General features: G+C 40.1%; 2 protein-coding genes across 2 annotated transcripts in view; both read right to left on the bottom strand.

Moving 5' to 3' along the window:
- The window catches only part of Lpcat2 (lysophosphatidylcholine acyltransferase 2), a 59,932-nt gene that overhangs the window by 10,058 nt on the left and 27,207 nt on the right, over nt 1-22,667 (bottom strand). Inside the window, exons 9-11 of the mRNA XM_059262678.1 lie at nt 18,756-18,838; nt 16,087-16,212; nt 14,658-14,811 (exon numbers count right to left, since the gene is read on the bottom strand). Coding sequence (XP_059118661.1) covers nt 14,658-14,811; nt 16,087-16,212; nt 18,756-18,838 — 363 coding nt within the window. The remainder of the gene's footprint in view (nt 1-14,657; nt 14,812-16,086; nt 16,213-18,755; nt 18,839-22,667) is intronic.
- Capns2 (calpain small subunit 2) lies at nt 3,484-4,230 on the bottom strand. Its single transcript, XM_059262677.1, has one exon. It carries the CDS (start codon nt 4,228-4,230, stop codon nt 3,484-3,486), a length of 747 nt encoding a protein of 248 aa, XP_059118660.1.

The following is a 22,667-nucleotide window of genomic DNA, read 5'->3' as shown; positions in this document are numbered from 1 at the left end:
CTAAGGGGAATCTGATGCCCTTTTCTGGCCTCTGCAGGTACTGCACACACGTGGTGCATAGCCATACACACAGCAGAACATCCATACACATAAAAATAAATTTTAAAAAAATCTCAGGAAGAATAAATGGCCTGATTCTCAGGCATCAGTTCTTTGAGGATGTTTCAGAACTTAATGTATTTTGTCATTTAGAATCAGATATTTTATAAGGTTTTGAGTCTTCTATAAGATTTTATAAGATTTAAGGATACAATTTTGAATACATTTTACAAGGGTTAGTTCCCAAGGATGATTTTTCTTTTTCTTTTTGTTGTGTTATAATTGATATCATCTTTGGGAATGAGAGATAACCAATGTTCTCAGAGTAACATTCAAAACATTGCTATAAAATATATTCTACTTGTCTGTCTTAAGTCTCCATCTGTGATGACACATTATACCCTGAGGAACACTATTATTGTTTGTCTCAGTAATCAAAACAGGCAAGGAAAGGTATCCCAATTATGTGGGTATTCCAACTGAGAGTATATTTCTACCACATATATAAGAATACTATCAATTTTTACTGTAATTAAACTATTTTAATATACTTAGCATTATGTGAGCACTTTCAAATGGTAATTCTGACATTCTTCAAGATCAATTCACATTCAGGTACAGGGTTGCTCTGAAGATAAAGCTTTAAAACTAAAACATATTCAAGTGACCTTCAAGATGACATACACATTGTGGATGTTTTCTGGAAGTTTCTTGCTTTCAGATAAACAGTACATATTTCCTTCTGTGCTTTTATAGTTATAGAACTTAGTGGATACAATTAAGATAAAGGTATTTCCAAAGTTATATGCAGTTTTTTGAAATGTAAATTTGCAGATAGCACAATATCATATATTCTTCTCTTTCTCATTCTCAGTTTACCGCCTGGACTGTATTCTTTAATGTTAGACATTCACTGACAGTAGAGTGGATGAATCAAAAGCCTTCGTCATAGGCTATAAGTACTTTTCCATATAGAAATGGATAATTTTTGCATGGGGGCTATAGAGATTGAGAGAGGGTCTTATGTAACCAAAGCTGGTCTCAAGCTCACTAACTACATAGTCAAGGCTTGACTTGAACTCCTGACCCCCAGGCCTTTGTCCCAAGTGTGATGATCATAGACACGTGACTCCATGCCCAGGAACACGGTACATTTTTTGAAGTTGCAAACTAATATGTTCTCTAACCTTGAAAATGAAGTTTTAAATAATAAATATTGAATGAAAACTTAGAAACTCAGTCCTGTTTGAACTGTTGGTCCTATACAATAGCCTAAGACTTTCCTACTTAGGACAATCTTGAGTTTGGACTAAATCTTCTAGTATCTACAATGGTGACTGGGGTAATTTAGATAAATTTTATATGAATGTAGAAAACAACAGAAGAGAAACTTAGGTGGCTTCTGGATGTTTTTCATGCACACGTTAGAGGAGAATCATGAAATAGGTATTCTCTTAGCTGGAGGAACGAGGGAAATACTTAATGCCACTTCTAGTAGCGATGACAGCCTTAACTTGCATAAAACATTTATGATGAAATTTGGAGGGAAAAATACAAGCTCTTCATTGTCCTTTCCACAACCACAATGTGGAAATCAAATTAGAAACATATTCTGAGAGTCCCGATAGACATCTCGGCAGTTTTCTCTTTCCTGGCTACTCTCCTGCTCCCGTGTCTGATGTATTCCTGGATTTATTCTACAATAGTGAGGCTGGTATGAGTATGTGGTTGCTGGCAGCAGCCTCGTGCTTATATACCCACAGCTGGTCTAAGCAGACTATCAGACCAAGTTAAATTACAAGTTCCTTTAAGAAAGTAGATGTGATCTCTGTGCTTGGCTCAGAATTATGTGTGTGGTAGTTCATAAATACTACATGATGGATGGTGGTGATGGTGCACACAGAGGCTCAATGCCAACCTCTCCCAACATCATTGGGGCTTTCTGACGTGAGCTCCAGACCTCCTAAGGGGCCAGCTACACCGTTTCCATAGTTACAACTTTCTTCTAAATTAGTTTTGATCTCAGAAGGACTCTCCAAAGCGGCCCAGGATGGAAAGAATGCACCAAACACAGCAGAGAGTGGAAAACACTGAAGACTGGGGCGTGGGTGAACAAAGACTTGCAACCAAGCCTCGCGTGGGTCCGGGGTTTGGCTGGCTTAGTTGTAACAAACAGCTCGTACCAAAACAATAAAGCCAGGTTAAGAGTTATATACCAGAAAGGCTGGTTAACTCAGCGGTAGGGTGGCAGGTTCTCACTATTCCTATCTTCCCTTTCTTGAATGGAGGTGGCACTGACTCACCTGCTTGGCAGTTCTGGCTGAGACAGATTTGAAAAACACGGGGAGACAGGCATGATCTAAAGCGCTTAGGACTGTCAGCCCAGCATTAGCATGACCTGAGGAGCTTAAAGAAGAGGGTTTAGAAGAGACTCACTTCATCTGGAGGAGGAGTCAGTCACTCGTTGCTAAAGGACTCCACCTGCAAGGCTAAACTGCAGCCAGGACTTCCAACCACCGCAATAAAAGTCGGCAACATTTGCTGTCTACGCTGCTCCACATTCCACTTCACTGACTGCTAATTATGTGTTTTTCCTATTCTTTTTTTTTTTTCCTCCCTGCCTGTCGTTTCCAAAGATAAGCAAAAGAATTTTCCTTGCTCTAAGGTAGGGCAAGACGGGACAAGAGCTGGCTACCATCACCTGGGTGCGCCTGATTTTGTATGAAGCAAACATAAGGGTGATCATTTTGATTCATTATGATGGCTAAAGACATTTTGAACAACTGGAATACGTTTTTACTCCTCAAGACCCTGGACTCTTTACAAACACTAACAAAAAGCTGCTCTGTTGGTCTTACTAGAAAACAGCCAAAGGACTCTAGACTTTTAGGTAGGTGCTTGATATCTTTTATAAAATGATACCCCTGAATAAAATTGCTTAATCTTACATTTTTGAACCTATCGCTATACAATAAAGTTAGTTCTCTGGAAAGTACACTTCTTTATAATATAAAGACCAGATGTGAAATTATGCGTAGGACAGTCCTTAATCTTTCCTTCTCAGCTTCTCAAAGGGGAAAAAAAAATCCTACCTCCTGATGCTTTCTTGATTTAGTCCAGGATCGTAAACAATGTTAATCTATTCACCAATAAGTAATAACCAATAAGTCAACAGTACCTCCTCATCACATGTACATGTCTCTACATATCACCTCAAAAAAACCCAATATACGAACACTCACAACACTTTTTGTCCAAAATTAGTTTTAATTAAGCACTGTAGTGTAGATGATCAGGAATATGCAGCATTATAAAAGAACCCCCCCCACCCCCCGCAAGCCCCAGAAATGGTAGCTGTTGGGTGGAATATGAGCTCTGGCTCACACAGCAAGGCTTTCTGCAGTCCTGTCCTCTGTGGAGCGTCTCTGTCTCTCTCTATCCACTTCAGGAATACATGGTCAGCTGCAGCCATTCTCGGATGGACACCTGAATCAGGCCGTCCGCATCACGATCCAGAGACTTGAAAGCGCGAAACATGGCATCCAGACGGACCAGGCAGCAGATGAAGTTGTTGAAATCCATACTGCCATCCTCATCAGCATACCGACGGACAATCATTAGGTAAAGCTGCTCATTTAGCTGGAAGCCTGCAGCCTGCACAGCACTGCGCAGCTGGGAGCTTCGGAGAGAGCCAGAATGGTCGCTGTCATACTGCTTAAAAACACACTGCCACTTCTTGATGTTGTTCCACAGGTACTTAAACTCCTCAAAGCCCAGCTTCCCTGTCGTGTCACTGTCCATGACCGACACAATGCTCCTGCAGGTGTCAAGGCTGAAGCCATCGGTCTTCAGATCCTTGTGCTTGGAAAGGACTTTGTTGAGAATATTCATCAGGTCCTTGGCACCCACCTCCATGTCGGGCCCAGCCAGTTGTGCAAACTGTTGCCGAAACCGCCTGACTTCCTCACTTTCCGAGGCCTCCACAGTGGTAAAATGCCGCTGCTGCGGGGGAGGCGGCTCGGGGGTATACTGAGCAGCAGCAGCCTCGCTGATAAAATTGACAATTCCTCCAATGATCCCTCCGATGTTGCCTCCGCCTCCTCTTCCCTGAGTACCTCCTCCAAGAAGGCCTCCGAGAGCCCCCCCAAGACCCCGATCTGCCCCTTCCAGGATCGCCTTTGCCAGAAACATGCCTGCGGGTTAGCGAGCAGGTGTGAAAGCGGCTAAAATCCTGGAGATGGTTTGGAGAGAACTGCAATAGCCTCAGAGTAGCGCACATGTGGAAGAACTGGCTTTGCTGTACCTGCTTAAAACTGCACCACACCCATGAGGTGATGTTTCATCTCCAACCAAAGTTGCTGAGTTCTGCTGGGTCCTAGCACCAGCCCTATTTTCCCCGGCCTCAATGAAGTTATTTTCCCATGTCTTTAGATAGCCCACATTAGAATACTATTTTAAATAGAAAGTATAAAACTACAAATTTCTATGGCATTGCGTTCTTATTTTTATTAGCACCCAAAATAGGACATGAATTTTCCTCAAAGGAGAAGGTGAGTGACTCAAATCAACAACTTCTTAACCAAGGGATATTTACTTAGGGGTTGAATTGAGGAATTCTTGGGCATTCAATACAGATGTTCTCCTTCCTTTAAGGTTCCCAGAATCCAATGCTTAAGAACAACTTGGTAGAGACGTCTTCTTCAGCCAAGGTCTCCAGATCCTTCCCTCAGAAGTTTGGTCTGGAGGTTGGCTATGAGGTCCATAATTAATATTTTTGGAACCTTTTTGAGGCTAACACTTATGCAAAAAATATACTATGTACGTATATGTGTCTATGGATCGATCCCTTGGTATTAGAGTCACAGGCAGCTGTGCTGGGAATGTGTGTGTCAGGTGAATCCATTCTCCATTCTCCACAAGAGCAGAGCAGAGCAGAGCAGAGCAGAGCAGAGCAGAGCACTCTCCCCAGTCCACAGTGTTAATTCTTATTTAAATGTTTGAAGGAATTCACCAGTGAAACCACATGGCCCTGGGCCTTTCTAAGTTACTGACTTAGGTCCAAATTTAACTTTGGGACTAGAGGGATGGCTCAGCAGTTAAGAGCACATACTGTTCCTGCAGAGAACTAAGTTTGGCTCCCATCACCCATATCAGGCGACAGTCTCCTTTAACTCCAGCTTCTAGGGATCTGATACCCCTTTCTGGGCCTCTGTGGGTACGGCAGGCATATGCACATAAACACACACACATGCATACACACACACACACACACACACACACACACAGAGTTACAAATCAAATAAATTCTTAGAAAAAAAAGGCTGGTTCATTGAGTGATTAAAAGACAAAGAACTTTCACAGATTTTTCTGAGTCTTCATGACTCAGTCATGGTAGGCTGAGTATTTATAAGAATTTCTCCATTTGTCCAAGTTATCCAGATGGGTGGTGCGTAGTTGCTCATAGCACTAATTGTTATTTCTGTAAAATTAGCACTTATGGTACTTCTATGATTACCATTAATTTGTCTGGCTTCCTTGTCTGTTTTTTTTTTCTTCAATATTGCATTTGTGAGATTTGATTATATATTTTTAACAAGCATTTTCAGAAGTCAGCGCAGCGTGTGATAGGTAGGTCTCAGACAATACTCTGATAAAGCCTACCTTTGATATGCTCCATCTGAATTCAAGTCCTCCATGGGTCTTTGAAAGTTCTAATGGTGAATTCAGAGGAAGAGGGCTGGGACTCAATGGTTAAATTATTATGTCTCTTAAGAACTAGGGAGACAGTTCAGTTAGTAAAGTGTTTGTGGACTGAACACAGGGACCATGTAAAAACCCAGGTGCCACAGCACACATCTGTAAGCCCCGGGCAGGTGGTGAAATAGGATCCCTGGGCTTGCTGCCAACGAGTCTGGCCAAATCAGTGAGTTTCCGGTTCAGTGAGAGACATTGCCTCAAAAAGTGGGGAGTAATTTAGGAAGACATCGACATCAACCTCTGGCCTCTACATGTACACGCACTCACATAGTCGTACAATCACAGTTACACGGTCTCTCTCTCTCTCTCTCTCTCTCTCTCTCTCTCACACACACACACACACACACACACACACACACACACACGATTATTTTATTGCTTAGTAATTATTTTATTACTTATTGCAAATCTGAAAAGTGATGACAAGAATATCTTCCCTACTTGCTTTACAATGGTTCAACCTAATTTTGTATGTATTGGGACATGGGCTAGGTGGTTATGATAGAAAGGTAAATAAAATAGGATTGTTGTGCTCAAAGTCAAGGACTGACTATACATATAAGCTTGTGTCCATTTGCATATGTCTATCTTTAACACTAAACAATTAATATTTCACAGATCATAATTTGGTGTTAAGATTTCATAAAATTCCTCTGGAAGACAAAAACACATCCCAGATAAAGAAAAACTCAGAAAAGTTAGCCCCTATTGAAGATCATTCAGGTAACGTGCTTTATGTTGCATTATCAAGCTAGCACAGTCACCAAAAAGAACATAATGACCTCTGCCGAGACAAAGGAAAGGGGAGCATTTACTACAGAAGAGGTGATGTGTATGTCTGCCTACAGGTGCAATCATCCTCCAAATGGGCAAAGATACAAAAGGACAGTGAAGAAGAAACAGAGGGAACCAAGGATGCCGGGTACTCAAGAGGCAGTAAGCGGCACACTGTGATGAGGCTCTGTTTACAAGAGAGAAAATGATGAGATAGGAACAAATCAGAACTGGATTGGAAAGGATTTGGGACTACCATGTACTGGGGTCTACCTCACAGGTTGCTGCAGAACCACCCATAGCTCAAAGTGAAGTCAAAAGGAGAATAGATGTGAAATTACTGTGAAACTGGACAAGTCTAGAACAATAAATGGGCTAGCTATTTACAAGAGAATGGTAATAGAAAAATCTCAATCTCTCCCTCCCTTCTGATATCTCTACACAGCCCAAGAAGACCTTGAAATTTCAATCCTCCTGTTCCAGCTCTGGAATGCTTGGATTACAGGTATATGCCACAAAATCCAACTAACAGTATTATTTTTTCCTTTTTTTAGGTCGTGGGAACAATGTCTTCAATATCCTGTGTATTTCAGACATACTCAATAACTGGCCTTATTTCTTAGGAGCACAGTGAAATTACTTCTATGAACACCAAAGGACAAATGTCATCCTTCACTGTTTAGGTAAAAATAACCAGACATTACTGCCTTCCTTCACTGTGTCTCACACAGACTTAAATCTGTTCACGAAGCTTCTTTAAGAGGAAAATCCATGGGCTTTGTTTTTCATTTTTAATTTAATTTAATTTAATGGGTATGGGTGCTGTATTTGTATGCATGTCTTTGTACACATGCATGCAGTGCCCCTGGAGGCCAGAAGAGGGTGTCAGATCTCCTAACTGGAATTACAGTTGTGGGCCACCCTGTGGGTGCTGGGAATCAACCATCAGTCTTCCAGAACAGCCAGTGCTCTTAACCACTGAGCCATCTCTCTAGATTTTTTTAAAGTTGCAAATTAACTTGATGGCAGCTAGTATCATATACAACGTACCTCATCTTACATGTTGTTTTGTTATTTTGTTACATTTTAAATTCCAATAATTTATTATCTATAAAGAAGAAGGGTATTTGGCTAACAGTTTGTCATAGATCATCACAGGATAAAATGTTGTTATTAGATGAAGTCTTTTCTTTAATGGCCCATTTAATCTTCTATGGTTATTTATTAGAACATCTATAACAACCTGAGTTGGTATCTGGGAGGAAAGACCACTGCTAAAACCTGAAGGAAAAGGATAGACCAGCCCACACCTAATGGAAAAGTTAGCCCCAATTTGGGGGAAAGAGTTACTGAACACAAGAGATAAACAATAATACATGAACACTATTAGAATATTATTTCTAATAGCCCAAAGTGAAAACAACCTGAATATCTACCAACTGGTAAATGAATATCTGATAAAAAGAAATACTAATCAAAACCAAAATGAAATTAATCATTGATACACACTACATGGATGAATCTCAAAGCATGTTAACTATAGAAGTCAGACACAGAGAACCACATGTTGTAACATTTCAATTATTCGAAATGTCCAGAAAACCCAAATGTATAAAGATAGGAAGCAGATTAGTGGCAGCCACCTAGGTTCTAGGAAAGAAGCATGTGACAAAAAAATTATACAGTCAGTGACACAGTCATCATATGAGGTTGACAGACATGTGTCAATACTGATTGATGGTGATGGATGCATAGCTTGGTAAATAAACTGAGGGGAAAACTTGTATTCTTGAAATAAGTGAATAACATGATTTGTAAAACACATCTTAAGAAAGTCATTTTTTTAAATCCACAGTAACAGTTTACAGCAAAAAGAACTTAAATTGTTTGGTTTCCATGGTGCAATTAGCTAGCTCTGTGGCCATGATGTAGAACTTCCTCTCTTGGCCTAGCTGTTTACCACAAAATAAAGAGAATGGACAATTAATTTGATGTCAAAGGCCTCGGGTTCTAGAGTTGTGTGTGTCTGGATTTTTTGTTTGTTATTGGGTTTTTTTTGTTTGTTTAGTTTTTGTTTGTTTGTTTGTTTGTTTGTCAAGACATGGTTTCTCTATGTAGCCCTGGCTGTCCTGGAACTTGCTCTGTAGACCAGGCTGGCCTTGAAATCACAGAGATCTGCCTGCCTCTGCCTCCTGAGTTCTGGGATTAAAGGTGTGCACCACCACGGCCCAGCTTGTGTCTGGATTTTCATGTGTCATGTAATAGTGACAGCAGCAGCATTCTTGAGTTCCGTTTCCTTCTGGTACCTGTACTGCTTTCTGATTTATACGTGTGTGTGTGTGTGTGTGTGTGTGTGTGTGTGTGTGTGTGTGTGTGTGTGCGTGTGTGTGTGTGTGTGTACATATATACAGATGTATGTATGTATGTATAATTATCTGTATCTTGAGCCTGGTTCTATTAATGTTACTTACTCCTAATCCTATGTTTACATGTTGCCTCGTTTTCAAAAGTATTTCTGACTACAACCTACTAAGCACATTACTCCTCTAAAGAGAACCTTAAGGTCACAGGAAGGGGCTGAGTCTACACTAACTGAGGACTCCCAACTCCCATCTCAGGGGAAGTCTTTCTGTCAGGTGAGGCTTTAGCTACTTCAGCATGATGTGGAGTAGACAGTCTGAACTTGGCAATCATTTGTTGATCAAAATGTCAGGGTGGATGAAATCAAAAGCTTTCCTAGAGTCTATGTAGACAGTATCAATTTTTTCACTATGCTGGACTCTTGCTCTGCCCAGTGTCGGGGACGATATGGTTGTACACAACCTTTTCTTTACAAAGCCTGCTCTTTACCTCCCTCTGCTCTCAGGGGAGGCCAGCAATTGCTCACTTGCTCCAGTGAAGAAGTTTGGATTGTTTCAGCCTCTCCTCTGTTTCCTCTACTAACCTCCCAGGTACCCAAGCATTAAGATGGGAAAGAATATAATTCTTATGTCCAGATACGTATTTATAATAGAATAACACTCATAGAAAAATGTTATGATGGATGAGATGAGAGAGCCAAGTCAACCTAGGAATTGGAAAGAAATGCTCAGACAGAGGACTGCCAAACTTTCAAGACAATTGAGTAGAAAAGTTCACCTATCCCACCAGAAGTAGTAGCCTTTTTCCTCAAATGATGTCACGTAAATTATGAAGTGCGTTTCATAGAGTAAGGAGAGAATAACTGGACTTGAGATCAAGATGAGCTCTTCTCACACGAACTATAAAACACGGTATCACTTAAAACTGACACGGAATTAAGAAGATGGGAATTTTCTAGTCTCTCTACAAACATTGACGGTACCTACCTGTGCCTTGACTTTCATCAGGAGCAAAATCCCTGTACTGTGCACAGCACCTTGCTTCTAGAAACAAGGGCAAGCCAGTATGTTTGTTGTTATTGGCCCTCAAGACTTATACTTGGACTCACACCAAGAACAGGGTAGATGGGAAGAACTTGGAATAAAGAAACACATTCATTCCACAGAATGAAACAGTAATACAAGATCTACAGAAGTTTACAACAGCCAGAAAGCCTGGTTTGCCAAGAGCGCTAAAGTATACATAAACCCTTCCTGGATCACACTTAAACAAAGGACATACTGCTGCCAGAAGAGCTCCATACTAAACAGCAGAAATGGAAATATGACACTTTTCAATGTGTTTTAAAGAAGGGAAATAGTAACCATACCGTCTTACCTGTCAATGGTCTGTGTACAGAATAGTATTGGTTAGTAAGAAATGGAGCTCATGTCAGACTATACCAGAGGACGTAGAAATCAAGTTCTTCACTCTTTTCTTGTGTCTGTGAAGACTGTTGATGTACCACTACTTCAGACTAGGGGAGGAGGGCTGGAGAGATGGCTCAGAGTCTAAGAGTGCTGGCTGCTCTTCCAGAGGACCTTTTCTAAGTTCTTAGCACCCACCCGGTGGCTCACAGCCATCTGTAACTCTAGCTCCAGAGGATCTGATGCCCTCTTCTGGCCTCTGTGTGCACCAGGCATACATGTGGTACAAGGACATACATGCAAGAAAAACACCCTTACACATAATTTTTTTTTTTTTTAAGTGTAGGAGGAGATTTACAAGAGGTGTTTGCAGAGGATGAAATGAACACTGTTGTTATACGGTACTGGCAAGACATAGCTGTATCTATAGAAATGACTGCCCCATAATTGTTCCTGATTTAGCTAGTATTATTTCTAGATCTCTTCAAATGCTCTTAAGTTCCCTCAAATGTGCTAGCAAATAAGGTAGTACTTAATTTGAATTATTAGCATAAAAATATTGAGATGCCAATGTTCTAAACTACTGTCTCAGACTTATCTGGACATTTAACTAATTTTCCAATTAACCTTTGATACGAAGAATTCAGTAAATACTCGTGAGTATAAAAAAGCTCAGTTAAAGCCAAAGATAAGAAAAGTCTTTTGCTTGTGTCCCTCAGAGAGATGGGACCTTGCAAAGGAAACTACTCCAAACTAGTAAGCAATGACATGCCACCTTTGGAACCTTGAAGTTGTCTACAATCAAATATTTGAGAAGCTAAAGAACATACTACTAATAGCATTTTTAGGACAAATTAATAAAAATAATTATGCAGCTTTTGTAGATTAGCTAAGAATGCAGCTGGGAAGAAAGAGTCTTGGGGAACTTGAGAAGGGAAAAGAGGGCAAAGAGACATGTAAAGGGGGTGGGGCGTTCCACTCAAGAATGTACAGCTGCTAAGAGATCACCAGGAACACTCAGCCCTCATTAAACTTTGAATTTACTACATAGCTACTGACAGGAACACACTTGGAGTTGCTGGACCTCCTTACTCTCCCATCAAATATTCCTAAGCTCTATCACTTCACTAGACTGAGGAAAGAGGCCTGGCATGTGTGAGTGTGTGCACAAGGTGTGGTAAGAATTACACAACTCAGCTTTTCAAAACAAAGAAAATCTTCACAGGCACAGACATGCAGCTGCATTAAACAGAGAGAGAGAGAGAGAGAGAGAGAGAGAGAGAGAGAGAGACAGAGAGAGAGAGACAGAGAGAGAGAGACAGAGACAGAGACAGAGACAGAGAGAGGGATGGGGATGGACAGACAGACAGACAGAGACTATCTAATACATTAGCCTTTAATTCTCCACACTATTTTCTCTTTCAATATGTGGCAGGCAGAGGAGCAGCTTATGGTCTACATGGAAAGCTAAGTACAGAGAAAAACATTTATAGCTGCAAGGGTGAGTGAAATCTGTCTGTATTCTATGAATTCCTTCCTCAGCTTCGGCGTCTCTGCAGCTGTACCTACTTCTAGTTCTGATTTAGTCTTTAGCTCCCTGAATACACCACAACACCCCAGATGAGTCCTGGGCCAGCATCTATTTCCTTCTCTCTTCTTTCAAGACATCTGTGCAGGAAAACTTCTCCCATCTCATATCAGCACTTTGCATAAGCCTGAAGCTCTGTAGCCCCATCACTACTTGGAGTTCCTCGAGTTCATTTTAATTGTGTATATGGCTCAAATTATGGGGCCTGCCCTATTTTCTTTTATTTCTAGTATAAAATTGAGATCATGCTGTATAAATTGACATTTTGAATTCATTTTACTAATGTGTCATAAATATTTTACTCTATTATAAAAAGATTTTCAAAATCACTAATATTCTAATGACTTCTTATGTATTATTAACTTTATTGTCCAAGAGTAAGCCCTCAGGTAAATCAGTAAGAGGAGATCAGAAGCCAGTGCCCATAGCACTAAGGAAGACTGCAAGACAGGGTGGAAACGTCCTACCACGCAGAGGCAGGACAGCTAACCAGGAGACTGTCGTGTTACACTGTTTAGGGAGGGCAAACAGAATGCAAGCACATATGAAGAATCCAGGAATCGGTAGAGTCAAATCAAACACACACTGCATCTAGGAGGAAGATTTCATGTTTGCATTAGTAACACAGTGTGTTCTCCACCACAAAAAGAAATGAATGCCAGTTCTCATCAGAAAGAAAAATAAATAAATAAATAAGTAGAAACCACGAAACCTACTAAAATGCTCCATGGAGAAATGTGATTGGCAAAAACAGGCAACAGTTCTCACCAGTATCCTTATGCCTGGGACCAATTGTCTTCTCTCAGTCAGAGTGACTCAATCTGTCTGACGGGAAGTCATTTTAATCCCTGCTTTTAGCTCCCTTTCTGGCTGCCAAATCTTCCTGCATTTAAATGTGATGTAGAAATAGCACAGGTGTTAGCAGGTGTCTCCAATCAAAAGCCAGCACAATCCTGGAAATGCCAGCTTGGTAGTTTAACACCTGAAGTTCAGGACAACTTTTACAAATACTATTTTAATGTTGATGGAAAGTTCCAAATGATGTCTAAAGAGGTGCTGTAACTGCCCCCTTTGTCCCTGTTTCACGTCCTTTCCCATTTCCTCATCTCCTTCCCTTATTTGCATGTCGCTGTCACATCCCGTCTGTCCGCACAGAGACTGCAGAGAAACTTGCCTGGAAACAGCTTGCATGGATTTGAGCCACAGTGAAAGCTGCTATGGAAATGTCACAGAAACAGTGGTTATAAAGAGAAAAGCACCTCCAATCTACCAACTTGCACAGCTAATGTTCAATCATTTTTCTTCCTCACCATGAATCTTCATTACACTTTGAGCACACCATGACATTAATTCACTGTTTCACGGAGGAGAGCATGCTATTTGAATATTGTAGCAAGCGCAGCAGAGATACGGAGGGACTACATACAGAGAAAGGTCGGTGACCCATATCGTGTTAAAGACTAGTTGATTCTACAAGATCACAAAGCACATCACTAGGAAGATGACCACACTGAGGGAGTGAGAGGAGAGACAGCTGGGGACGGGAAAGCTTACTGTCTGTCATCAAGCATAATTCCTTTGAAAAACATCTTTTCTTGGTGGTGGTAGATAACTGAGAATTCTAGTAGCAGAGGGAATAAGTCCCCTTTGACCTCTCTCCCAACTAAACTACAAACCCTGGGTAAAATAGAAAAAAAAAAAACAAAAAAAAAACGAACTACAGCTGAAAAAAAAAATGCTAAAGAAGGATTGGTGAGGAAAGTCACAGCCCAGAGAACAATCAGGAAGTCTGAGAACCATGGAGGCTGAAGGTAGGAAGACATGTTTAAATTACCCCAACTGGACACAAAGCAAATTTTCCTCAGTGGAGAAATAAATAAAGGGAACAAATTATTGCTACCCTGATCTCAGTGGCTGAATAGTAAATACATTATACTATGTAAAAGAAACCATAATCGGGACTTTTAGTACTATATGGTTCCACTTATACGGAGTCTTGAAAATGCATAATGACCAGAATGGACAGCAGATTAATGATAAAATGAGTTAAAGGTAGGGGAGGGCTTAACTACAAATGGATAGGTACAAAGAAATTATTATTTTTGTCTGTTTTTACATTATAAATGTTAAGACTATAACAGGCTTCTATGCATGGGCTAACTTGGAACTATAACCAAAAGAGTTCATTTTAACACTTCATACACTAAAATAACTCTTTAAAGAAAATCTGAAATCTTGATAAATTTTTCCTAAGGAAACTTTACTGATGGGTCAGTTAACTAGTTGCATGAACTCACATATTTATAAACAGTGAAGGGTTTAGTTGAGTTCTGTCAGGCAACTTCATTGAAACAAAGCCCATTTGATCCTCATACATTTGGAGGCAGCCCAGAAATGTTCAGAATATCACTACCACGCATGCCACCAAAGTACAAATTCTACATACATTTAAAAATTCTTCCCAATTACATAAACATTTCCACTTCCACATTGCAGATGCGGCAATAGAGTCCATTTTCACTTCTGAACCGATGTTTAAATTAACACACACTACTTATAGTTGCACTACATATATTCACAGCTATGTTTAGTATTCACACTAAGGGGAAAATCAATTCATGACATTAAACTACGCTGGTTCTTCTCACACTGGCCTGAGACGTTTGTCAATGTCTCCCTTGAGGTCTGCAGGAACTGGCTGAGTAAAATGTTAAAGATAAATTTTAACATACCCTGTCAAAGAGTGCAAAAAGTTGTTTCAAGACATCTGAAACAGGTAACTTTAAGTATTCTGCGAACTCTTCAATTCCAATTCTGCCTCCTTTTGAGGAACTTGCAATAGATGCATATTCATCCAAGTGCTTACGAATGCCATCCCAGTCTAATCTAAATAAAGAAGTGTAAGTACATTATCAGTTTTTTCTAAGTAACATGTATATTTTATGACTGTTACTTTATTGATTTGTCTAAGAGGAAATACTTTATGTTAAATTTAAAAAGGAAGGGAAAATAAGTATTTGAGAGAACATATCAAACATGTATAGGACCATTTAATTTTTAAAAGTATATCAATAAGTGACAAAAAACTCCAAATATTGGAAGGAAAGAAAAGTAAATACAAGCAGTGAAGTGGAACAGCAAGTGACCCAAGAATTTTAACCTAACAATATCTGGAAATTCAATTGCTGCTTAGTGAGTTGTTACGAAAGAAATTATAGACACTTCTTTCAACAAGTTTTCAAGACGGTAATTCACAGTTCACAAAATGTTATAATCAGGTGATTCACTAAACTATACACATTTCCTCTGATATTAGCTATTAAAAGTCAGAATGAGGGCTGGAGAGATGGCTCAGAGGTTAAGAGCACTGGCTGTTCTTCCAGAGGTCTTGAGTTCAATTCCCAGCAACCACATGGTGGCTCACAACCATCTACAATAAGATCTGGTGCCATCTTCTGGCGTGCAGACATACATGCAGGCAGAACACTGCATATATAATAAAAAAAAAAGTTTTTTTTTTAAAGTCAGAATGATAAAATATTGGAAAGCACACTATGCTTTTATCACCTCTTTGTTGTGAAGAATTAAATATGTGATGTAATAGACACTTCTACAAGCAATTTCAATGACTATTATCACTTTTCAAATCTATGGAATATTGTGGACATAGTGTTAATACAACAGCAAAATTTTATTGTTATCTAGAAGACAAAAATAATATTTTCTATATAATTTATTAAAATATATTTCCATATCAAACTTTGAAAAATAACTAGTTTTACAGCAACTGCCTAGAGAAAATGCCAACATCTATCAAGTCATAAATTCTTCAAATTCCTAGTAAGGTTAGGAATAGAATTAACTAAAATTAAAGAAGGATGTGAGGGTCACACTTTTACCCCAAACAGCCAAATTAGTAAGACCAAATGGTTCAAATTACATCATAAATGCTGAAGGTTTTTTTTTTTTAAACGAAAGAGTACGTGAAGACAGGGAAGTTTGCTGCCAAGATGACTCTTCAGGTAAAGGTGCTTGCCATCAAGCCTGATGATCTGAGTTCAATCTCTGGTTGGTGTGGATCATGTTGGGCAGCAAACCTCCACACATGCGTTCTGGCATGAATGTGTCTGTGTGTGCACATACATTTTGAAATATACTTACTTCAGTTTCCGGCTAATCTTACTAAATTCTACCAACCCAGCTTCCATGGGCAATGTCAGCTGTCCTGCTGAGATCATCAGCCTGCAGTCTTCGTAGGTGTGATCCGTTACTGGTATTGCCAAAGCTCTAAAAGCAATGAGAGAGGGCATTCAATGAAGCACCTGTGATTTTCCACTCGTCCTGAGCTGGTGAGCAGGCAGTAGTGACCGGAAAGAAATTCACGACTCCTCAGACGATTCTCTTGCTTTGCTCTACTTCCTACTCCTCCTGCCTTTAGGCCTCTGTGCAGCTGAAAATTCATGTTTTGTGTTCTAACTGGAAAAATCAATACTTTATTAGCAGTAGCATTATCAATCATGCAACATAATAGTTGTGCTGTGGGGTTTGGTAATAGGAAATGTAGATTTGAGTCCCACCTGTCACCTCATATGATTCTGGAGAAACTGCTTAGTAAACTAACTATTGTATTAGCACTATGTCCACAATAGTCTGTAGATTTGAAAAGTGATAATAGTCACTGAAATTACTTGTAGAAGTGTCTATGAGATCACATACTGCTCACCTGACCACAGGGTTGCAATGAGCACAATGCTAGACACTAAGAATAAAGGACATCCACTGTGCTCCTCATTGCTTTTTGCCTTTTATGTTTTAATACAGGGTCTCAGTGTGCACTCCAAGCTGGCCTTGACATCACCATCCCCAGCCTCTGAGAGCTGAGATGAGCAGGCACACTTCCAAATGGTTTTTATCATTTATTTTCCCACTTAGGTATCATTATAATAAAAACCATATGAAAGACAAAGCAATAATTTTAATTTCTACTTCATATATGAGGAAAAGGAGCTCAGAGGTGGGGGTGACTTGTTCTCTTATTCTTTATGTAAGGCCACTACTCACCCCACTCATATTGCAGGAAAAAAGCTGATTGAACAAATCCCTTCTTTGTTTTTAGGTATACTGTGGGAAGTCAAGATATCTGATACAAATGCTTTCCTAACTTTTAGACGTAAATTCGCATACAACTATAAAATTTGCTTTCACATTGTGAAAAAATATAAAATATTTTTTCAACTGGTTTAGAAACTATATAAAATAAGCATACTCAAGTATATTCAATAGCAAAAAATGTTTCAATAAACATTTATCCTATTTTGAAAATAATTTTATTGTGTCATGAAGTAAGACATATATAGGGGAAGCAGCAAAGGATACAAAATGTGGTCTTAGTCAAGGTTTCTATTATTGTGATAAAACATCATGACCAAACAGCATGTTGGGGAGGAAAGGGTTTATTTTGCTTACACTTGCAGGTAACAGTTCATCACTGAGGTAAGTCAGGTCAGGAACTCAAGCAAGACAGGAACCTGGAGGCAGGGGCTGATACAGAGACTACAGAAGGGTACTACTTACTAGCTTGCTCAGCCTGCTTTCTTATGCAACCCAGGACCTCAAGCCCTGGAGTAGCACCACCCACAGTGAGCTGGGCCCTCCCATATGAATCAGTAATTAAGAAAATTCACTACAAACTAAGAAATGCTGAGAGTGGGAGACAGTCTTCCCCAGGGATAAGCACATCAATTGCTCATCCAATACCAAATGGTCAGCACTGAAAACATGCATAAAAGTAACATTATTCAGACTGGGAGTTTGTGTGTATGCATTTAAGAAAACATACACACACACACACACACACACACATAACAATAATTATTAAAAAAAAAAAGAGCACATGAATTTGAAAGAAAGAAGGTATGGGAGGGCTTGGAGGGAGGAAAGGGAAGGGGAAATTATATAATTATATTAATCTAAAAAAATAAAAGAAATAATTAAAAATCCTCCCACCAGAAAGAAAAGATAGAAAATGTACTACGGAATTGCCTACAGGCAAATCTCATGGAGGCATAGTCTCAACCGAAAATCCCTCTTCCCAAATGATTCTAGATTGTATCAAGTTGACTTAACACTGGCCAGGACAAAGTCAAATCCAAAGTTCCTGTTGAATTCTTACTGAAAGGGCGGGGAGAGAAAACTGTGTGTCTATTAGCCCCAAACCCCCTATTGGGGCTCACAGAGGGAAGGGGTACCTGGATGAGGGTGTACACCCAGGGCCCTGAGGCAGCCCGGGTGGTGGTGTACAGTAACACATTCCTTCCTTACAAGTTGGGGTGATTTACCTAATTAAAATACTCACCAGTTAAAGCTCCCTTAAGTGTAAGAGATATTTATCTTATGTTGTCCAGTTTCTAAGTGCTATTTATTACAGGCATCCTTTCCTATGGGTAGTAGTTTCCTTTTCTGGGCATCTTTTCACAAGCAAGCCTTTTACTTTTTGATGGTATAATCATTGATGCCTTTGAAACAGCCAGCCTTGGGGCAGCGCAGGGGATGGATAACTGGCCTCAGAGAGAGTGCCTGACACCACTCCAAGGTTCAGTAGTGACAGGCTAGCACTTGTGGAAGACACTAGCTGGCCTTCTGAGCTGAGACATATTACTATCAGTTATTTCACTGACCATGTCCCTTAGCACACCATTGTACTTACCCAGTGAGTTCACAAATAAGAACCGGGAATGGGGTGGAGGAGGGTAGGCTTTACACTATGTTAAGTAACATTTACCAATAATTTTCAAATTATTTATTCGTTAGAATCTCCAAGACATACTTACTCTGCCATTAAATTCCGGACTCTACTGGCAAAAAGAACGGGATCATTTTTTTCTTCATCACTTGGTACTTGAACAGGCATAAACTGAAAGACAGACACACCTTTCCACAGCAATCCTTAGGCCCAAGACATTAAGCACTAAATAAATTAAGTTAAATGCCCAATCAACACATCTCAACCTTGGCTTTCCTAGAGCATGGGTCACATGCCACGGAAGGGGCACTGGGCTTAGACTTGGGACATGGGGGCCTGGCTGTGTTAACTTGGCTAAACTGCCTCCCCAGTTCTGGAAAGACGGCCATGGTCACCTACCAGCCTTACCATGATACTGAAGAAGGCTGATGCCTAGAATTCTGGGATTGGTAACATAGCAGTGCCTAACATCTCATCTGCAGAGCTGGATTTTCTTCATTTCTATTTTATGTGAAAATGGCCTTAAAAAAATCTCTTTTTTTTTTGATAATCATTTCCAATTTGTAACTCTTTTTTTTATTAAGAGATTTTTCTATTCATTTTACATACCAACCACAGATTCCCCTGTCCTTCCTGCTTCCATCCCCCAGCCCTCCCAGGGGTGGAAAAAAAAAATCTCTTATAGTATTATCTATTCTACCCATTCCAATGTCAATACTTTAGTTATTTGATTGAAAACCATGTTTTGTTATTTTTTCTACTTAAAAAAAATTAAAGTTCCGAACTGGCTTTCTAATCTTTTGCCTGTCACGTTTTTCCATTTGTTTGTTCATATTTTTGCTTTATCATTTTTAACTTTATTCTCCACCTAACACTGACACATGACTTGCACTGTCCTTGCTGTTTTTAAAAAATTCACCCGTGTGTATGTGTGTGGAGTGTGTATGTGTGTATGCACAAGTCATGTGGGTGTATGTGCTCATATATGCACATATATGTGGAAGCCAGTGGCCAACCTCAGGGTGTTTCCTCTATTGCTTTCTACTTTTATTTGTTTTTGAAACAGTCTCTCACTGAACCCCGAGCTCACTGGCCTGTCTGGCCAAAGAGCTCCCCAGTGTTCCCCCACCCCCACTCTCTGTTCCCTCTTCCCAACACTAGGGTTATGAGGTGCCCATGCCATGTTGCAGTCACTTTACCCACTCTCCAGGCGCTATCCTTTATATTTATGGTTTTTGAACACAAAGAAGGTCTTAATTCCATATTCAAATGATATAACTTTTCAGATCTTAAAATATTCCAGACGAGATTATTAGGACCTTTTTCTCTAAAGAAGACCTACATCTATCGATTAACACATCATTGCCCCTCTACATGCTAAATCCAATTACAGGCAGGGTTTAAAATCTTAGCTCATCGACCCAATATTATAGAATTCATATGGCCCACGTTCAGTCCAAGGCTTGCCGGACTTTATTTTCTCCTACCAGACCATTTTTTTTTCCTGGAGCATGACAGTAAGGAGCAGGAAATTATTAATTTTGAGTTGGGGTGGGGGTAAGGAGATGAGTCAATGCAGCAGTTGGTGGCTAGGGAGGAGGTCCACCTGAAAGAGCTAATTCTGTGGAGAATATTCTACAGAAAATCCAAACCTTGTCCGTGGCTTTCAAATGATACCTGCCATTTTGCCAGTTTGCTTGCTTATTGAAATGCATCTATGAACCTGGGACTATGCGATGTGTTTCATGGGCATCATTTCATTAATTCTCTCATTTATATTTATAAAGAATTATAATTTATAAAGATTAAATGACTCAAGATTTCATGACTTGCATTCATTCAACAAATACTGTTTGAACATAGACCTCTCATGTGCCAATCAGTGTACCACATCCTGGAGATTTGGCACTGAAGCCCCTCTCCCTCAGGAAGCTCTCCATGAAGCGTGGTAGATATTTCTCATGCAGTGAGCTAAAACAGCCAACAGGAGCCATGACTTCGTACAACTATCTTCTCAGCTCTGAGGCAAGCCCTACCATTGAAGATGAAATGTTAGCTTTTTAACTTATGATGAAAATGTGTCTTAAAAGACTAAATAACATAGTCAAGTCCACACATAAATGGCCAGGCTAGAACTTAAAAGAAAAAATAAAAATATTTGTATAAAGAAATATCACTTTTTTCAGATGGACCTATATTCAAATTTTGTTAAGCACGCTATGAATCTTGGTACACTGGTGATTCAGATGAAGTTTGGGCAAAGCAGTGTGGCAAGACTAGGCCTAAGTTTCTTTTGTTTGCTTTATTTTGTGGATTGGTGTTTTGCCTACATACATGTCAATACACCAGACTGAGGCCAGAAGAGGGCATCAAATTCTCCCAAACTAGAGTTTCAGGAGAATGTGAGCCACCATAGGGGTAGTGGGAATTGAACCTAGGTCCTCTGGAAAAGCAACCAGTGCCTTTAACTGCTGAGCCATCTCTCCAGCCCCAGGTCTAGTTTTTGAGCAACACCTTGGGTATTTGGGTACCAGAGAGAAAAAAGTTGGGAGCAGAGAAAGAAGAGCCTGGAAGATCGTGCAATGGTCCCAGGAGAGACCTTGGGACTCGGCAGAGGAGGAGCGAGGATGCAGAGCTGAGCAGCGATGCCGGAGGCATTCTTGAGATAAATGTAAAGGACTTGCAGAATAAAGTGCCATTGTCATTTTGCTCTTCATGTTTAATTTATTAACTTTACAAGGAAACAACAGCACTTCAGAGAACGGGCCTGCTGTGTAACCCAGGGAAAGGCATCTAGCCTTTTTTGGGCTTCAAGTCCTTCTGTTAAATGAACAACTTTGACTCCATAATCTCTAAAGTCCTTTCTAACCAGAAGTCTCTGCTAAGCACCCAATTCTTCAAGGTGGAAAAACCAACCAAGCCACCAGAGGTCTCCACATCACTTAATATATCCAGAACAACAAACTGTAAATCAGAGTTAACTAAACATTCCCTCGGTCCTAAACTCGTAAAATTTACTACACTTGTATAGTACAAAATTCAAAGAAGAAAAGAGGAAGTTAAAAATGTTCATTAAATCTCTAACAAAACAACATAAGGAAATGAAGTTTTAAATTATCAAACAATTCTTCAGTTTTCAAGAAAGCCAGTAACAGCTGACTTTGAACTCTGGAGAAAGGCAGCCCATGGGAACTCTGTCGCTGTCCCACTGCACCTGCCTCCAGCCCTATAGCTCCATGTCCCTCCCTGCTTAAATACTGTCCAGTTTCACACCATGCTTGACTTTGTCTCACAGCTTGTCCCTGTTAAAAACGTTTGCTGACCCATTTCCCACCTTTGGGCTTTGTTTTTTATGGTGTCCAACTCTTCTCAAGCTTTAAACCGTACACAAGATTCAGAGCTAACTCCTTCAGGCATCAGCCACATTTATCCAGTAACAAGGACCAGGCCTCCCATCAACACTGAACACCAGTAAAACTAGTTTGCTCATTGTTTTGTAACCACATCAGGCACATGTCCTTCCCATGAACTAGTGAGTAAGAGGAAGGACACTGCTAAACGATGACACTATGATCGTCTTTCTTTTCTTTTCTTTTTTTTTTTTTTTTTAAGATTCTTTTTTTTTTTTTTTTTTTTTTTGGTTTTTCGAGACAGGGTTTCTCTGTGTAGCTTTGCGCCTTTCCTGGAACTCACTTGGTAGCCCAGGCTGGCCTTGAACTCACAGAGATCCGCCTGGCTCTGCCTCCCGAGTGCTGGGATTAAAGGCGTGCGCCACCCCACCCCCCCCACCCCCCCACCCCGCCTTTCTTTTCTTTTTATCCTAGACAACAAAAGCATCGTTGAGTCAACCCTAACAATGTGAGATTGTAGTTCTTACGATTCCTTTTCTAAATCTTCAGAGGTAAAACGTAAAATGAAGGAAAGACTTTTATCACCACCACTTGGTGCTTCTTCTCCAATGAAGAAAACTGCCAGGTGAGGTGGGAAGTAAAAGTTAATG

Source organism: Peromyscus eremicus, chromosome 5, assembly GCF_949786415.1.
Source record: "Peromyscus eremicus chromosome 5, PerEre_H2_v1, whole genome shotgun sequence".
NCBI classification, from domain to species: Eukaryota; Metazoa; Chordata; class Mammalia; order Rodentia; family Cricetidae; genus Peromyscus; species Peromyscus eremicus.
This window is presented reverse-complemented; position numbering and strand designations above follow the sequence as displayed.